The sequence below is a fragment of the Pteropus alecto genome, unplaced genomic scaffold (assembly GCF_000325575.1).
Source record: "Pteropus alecto unplaced genomic scaffold, ASM32557v1 scaffold118, whole genome shotgun sequence".
In the NCBI taxonomy this organism is placed as follows: Eukaryota; Metazoa; Chordata; class Mammalia; order Chiroptera; family Pteropodidae; genus Pteropus; species Pteropus alecto.
The window spans coordinates 2,321,303-2,325,673 of record NW_006440654.1 but is presented as its reverse complement, the minus strand read 5'-3'; the positions used below and the strand labels follow the sequence as shown (position 1 = coordinate 2,325,673).

The following is a 4,371-nucleotide window of genomic DNA, read 5'->3' as shown; positions in this document are numbered from 1 at the left end:
ATTCCTGCTCCAGACACACAAAACATCCCTGATGCCAGCACACACCCGTTCCCACCAAGGCGCGCCACGTCCTCTGCAAAATCAAAACCCTGTGATACCGCCAGGCTGTGCAGACGCAAGCCACAGTCCCCCCTCTGCTTCACCCAGCAGATAAAAAATCAGAAAATGCCAACGCAAACTTAGGATAGAGACCTTTTTTTATTTTTTGAATTGTCACTGCTCAGAATATCCACAACCCTGTTTAACGGTTCTCCCCAAGGGGCTGGTCCGCATTCTCCAGACGTACTCACAACCCCGCAAAACCTCCAACGGTCACCAGAGATAGGTTACATGACCAAAACCTGTGTTGAAGTATTGTGTCGCTTCAGAACGGGGCCAGACGTTCCAGATCTTATGAGCTAACTGAAACCTGTCTGCCACCTGCTCTTAGTATGTAAGGAATTACAGCTACCGTGAAAACAAAGCAAGTCAGAAAATAAACTTTTAAATTCCTCCAGGGCTCCCACGGTGATAGTGTATCCTAATGATTTATTGTTTAAACAACTCATTTGAAACATCGGCTCAGACGACGCACAGATCCGAGCCCTCCTTGGTGATAGCTTGGGCTCATAATGAAGGTCACCGCCCGCACCCGCTGACCACGTCCACAGGCAGACCCCCTTGGCGAGCCACAGGGGGTGCCCCTTTCTTCCCGACCCCCCACACCCCTGCCAAATCCCTCTTTCTCCCGTGTCTCCCAATCCCACATCCGCTCTTCGTCCCCTCTTCCCAGGCCCGCAGGCCCCGCCTCTACCTGGGGACCAACTCTTTGCTGCCAAACATTCGGCTGGCTGAGCCCAGACTGTCCCCCTCTCCCGCTCACCTCTAGCCCCAGAGCAGGCCAGCTGGGTTCCCACACCGGCTCCACCACCGACCTGGGCGGGCTTCTAAGTAACACCCAGAGGAGCAGCCCGTGTCCGGGAGCAGCGGCCAAGATCAAACGCGGCCGTGCTTTGCAAAACGCTCCCACACACGGCGCGCACACAGCCTGACTATTACGCAGGAGACAGAAAAGAGACCCCAAGGGAAGTGACTGCAGCCATATCACAGGGTGACTCGGACCCATCCGGCAATTTCCAGCGGTCCCACCCGGGAACTAATTGGCACATGGGATGGGCAGTGACCCTTGATCTTCCCAGACAGGTGTGTGGCTGCTGGCAGAGCATCACAGATGATGATTCAGATAACCCCAGACACTAGGTTTTAATAGCACATCTCAGGAGCCAGCACGTGCTGAAGAAAGCGCCAGGAAGCCCTGGTCTTAACCGTGAAGCCCAGGCCTGCTCCGAGCAAAAGTGCTGAGGGACGCAGTGCCGTGCGCCTCCTACACCCTTGGCCTTGGCCGGGTGGGGGTCCCCGGACTCACAGCTTCTCACCATCCAACAGGAGGGCACAATGCCCAAAGCACTGTCCACACCCTGCCCGAATGCGCCCCGGCGTGCCGGGCGGGCCCCTGGCAGGTTCCGGCAGCTCCCCAGGTGGCCCAGCAGGAGCCTCGACGACCACTCACCAGAGACGGCCACCTCCATGAGCGCCTCCAGCGGCCGGTTGTTGTCCAGGTCCCGGCTGAGCTGCAGCTCGCCGGTGGCGGGGTCCAGGAGCAGCAGCTGCAGCTCGTTGCCCTGCAGGAAGGTGTAGCTGAGGCTGTCGGAGAGGTCTGGGTCGTGGGCCGGGACGCGGCCGATCACGCCGGCGGGGAAGCTGCTGGACTTGTTGGTGACGTAGTTGTTGAAGAGGATCTGGAAGTCCGGCAGCACGGGCGGGTTGTCGTTCTGGTCCAGGAGGCGGACGTGCACCGTGGCGCGGCTGACCAGGGGCGCAGATGTGGCCTGCACCAGCAGCATGTACTCCCGCTGGACCTCGAAGTCCAGCTCCACCAGTGCTCGCAGGTCCCCGCTCAGCAGGTCCAGCTGGAAGACCTCGGGCACGTTGCCCTCCACGATCTGATACATGATCTGGGCGTTGGGGCCTTCGTCAGGGTCGTTGGCGCGAATCCTCGCCACCACGGACCCCACCGGGCTGTTCTCCTCCACGAACAGCTCCAGCTCGTCCCTCTCAAACACTGGGGGGTTGTCATTGATGTCCAAAACGGTCACCTGGATGTCCACCGAGGCGCTGAGGGGCGCTGGGCTCCCCCGGTCCACGGCCAGGGCCCGAAGGTTGTACACGGCCACGTTCTCTCGGTCCAGCCTGCGCTGGGTGCGGATCACGCCCGACGTGGGCTCAACGTAGAAGTCCCCATCGCCATCGTCCCCACCCTGGAAAGTGTAGAGCAGGCGGCCGTTGGGGCCGGAGTCCCGGTCGGTGGCAGAGACCTGGAGGACGCTGGTGGCCGCTGGCGCGTCCTCGAAGACGGAGCCCTGGTAGAAATCCCGCAGGAACCGCGGGGCGTTGTCGTTGGCATCCAGGATGAGGATCTCCAGGGAGGTGGTGTCGGACTTCTGAGGGATGCCGTTGTCCCGGGCAGTGATCGCCAGCGTGTAGGCGGCCTGGTCCTCATAGTCCAGCTCTGTCATGGTGTAGACGGTGCCCGAGTCCGGGTCGATGCGGAACTGCGGCACGGGGTCCTCCAGCACGTAAGTGATTCGCGCGTTCTCGCCCGTGTCCTCGTCGCTGGCGCTGATGGTGGCAATGGAGGTGCCCAGGGGCCGGTCCTCGCTGACGCTCACCGTATAGTGGGAGCTCTGGAAGACCGGCCGGTGCGTGTTGGCGTCAGTGACGTTGATGAAGACCTGAGCCGTGTGGGAGCGCGTCCCGTCGGACGCCGTCACCGCCAGCACGTACTGCCGCTCCTGCTTGTAGTCCAGCGGCAGCGCCAGGGTGATGAGGCCGCCGCCGCTCTGGCTGCTGAGGGCGAAGCGGTTGCGCGTGTTGCCACCGGTGAGCTGATAGGTGATCACACTGTTGGCGTCGCGGTCGTGGGCCCGTAGGGTCAGCACGCTGCTCCCCACCGCCGCGTCCTCGTTGAGGCGCAGCTCGTACACCGGCTGCGTGAAGATGGGGTCGTTGTCGTTAACGTCCAGCACCGTGATGGACACACTGGCCGAGGAGCTCATGGGCGGCGAGCCGTGGTCCACCGCCTCCACCCCGAAACTGTAGTGCTCCACCTGCTCGCGGTCCAGCTCTGCGCACACGGTGATCCAGCCCGAGCTGTTGTGGATCTGGAAAGGGAAGCTGGCGGCCGAGGCGGGGTCCTCCTGGGACCCGGCACCCGTACCCCCCACGGAGGCCGCCCCCGTGTCCACCAGGTGATAGCGCAGGCGCGAATTCTCCCCGGCGTCCGCGTCCACCGCCTGGATGTGCAGCACGGAGTGACCCAGGGGGACGTTCTCCAGCACAGCCGCCTGGAAGGGGCTGCTCACGAATAGCGGGGCGTTGTCGTTCACGTCCAGCACCTGCACGGAGACCAGCCCCGACGAGTTGATGAGCGGAGGCCGGCCCGCGTCCTGGGCCTTGATGCGCAGCGTGTACTCCCGGATGGCCTCGAAGTCCAGCGGGTTGATGACGTCCAGGCTCCCGCTCAGCGAATGCAAGTAGAACTGCCCCTTGAGGTTCCCGCTGACGATGCTGTAGTGGATGGCCGCGTTCTGGCCTTGGTCCCGATCCGTGGCCTGCACGCGCAGCACGGCTGTGTTGACCGCCACGTCCTCGGGCACCTGAACCACATAGCGCTTCTCGCTGAACTGGGGGTAGTTGTCGTTTTCGTCCTCCACCACGATGTGCACGGTGGCCGTGGCGCTCAGCGGGCCCGGGTTGCGACCTTGGTCATTGGCCTCCACCAGCAGCTGGTACGCGGCCGCCTCCTCCCGGTCCACCGCCGCCCGCGTGCGCACCACGCCCGAGCGCGCGTCAATCTCGAAGACGCCGCCTGCGCCCTCCAGCAGGCGGTAGCGCATATTGGCGTTAGAGGGCGCGTCGCCATCGGTGGCGCGAATGGTCAGCACCTCGTAGCCCACCTCGAGGTTCTCACGCACACGCTCCCGGTACTCGGACTGCTCGAAGACCGGACTGTGGTCGTTGGTGTCACTGACTGTGACCGTGAGGTAGGTGGCGGCCGAGCGCCGCGGCGAGCCGTGGTCCACGGCGCTCACCTTGAGCACGTGCGTGTCCTTGGTCTCGCGGTCCAGCGGGCGGGCGGTGCTCACCGTTCCAGAGTCGGTATCGATGAGGAAGAAGCCATTGGAGCGCTCGTCGAACAGCGCCTCCATCTGGTAGCTCAGGCGCCCCGCCTCGCCCTCGTCCGGGTCGTGCGCGCGCAGCTCGATGACCGCGGTGCCGGCCGGCTCGTTCTCGGGCACCGACACCTGGTAGCTGGGCAGCGGGAACTGTGGG

General features: G+C 63.4%; 1 protein-coding gene across 1 annotated transcript in view; it reads right to left on the bottom strand.

Annotated features, from left to right (window-relative positions):
- The window catches only part of CELSR1 (cadherin EGF LAG seven-pass G-type receptor 1), a gene marked incomplete at its 5' end in the record, with an annotated part of 111,591 nt that extends 107,221 nt beyond the window's left edge, over nt 1-4,370 (bottom strand). The window contains one exon of the mRNA XM_025051043.1: nt 1,550-4,370. Coding sequence (XP_024906811.1) covers nt 1,550-4,370 — 2,821 coding nt within the window. The remainder of the gene's footprint in view (nt 1-1,549) is intronic.
- Nucleotide 4,371: the final 1 nt, after the last annotated feature.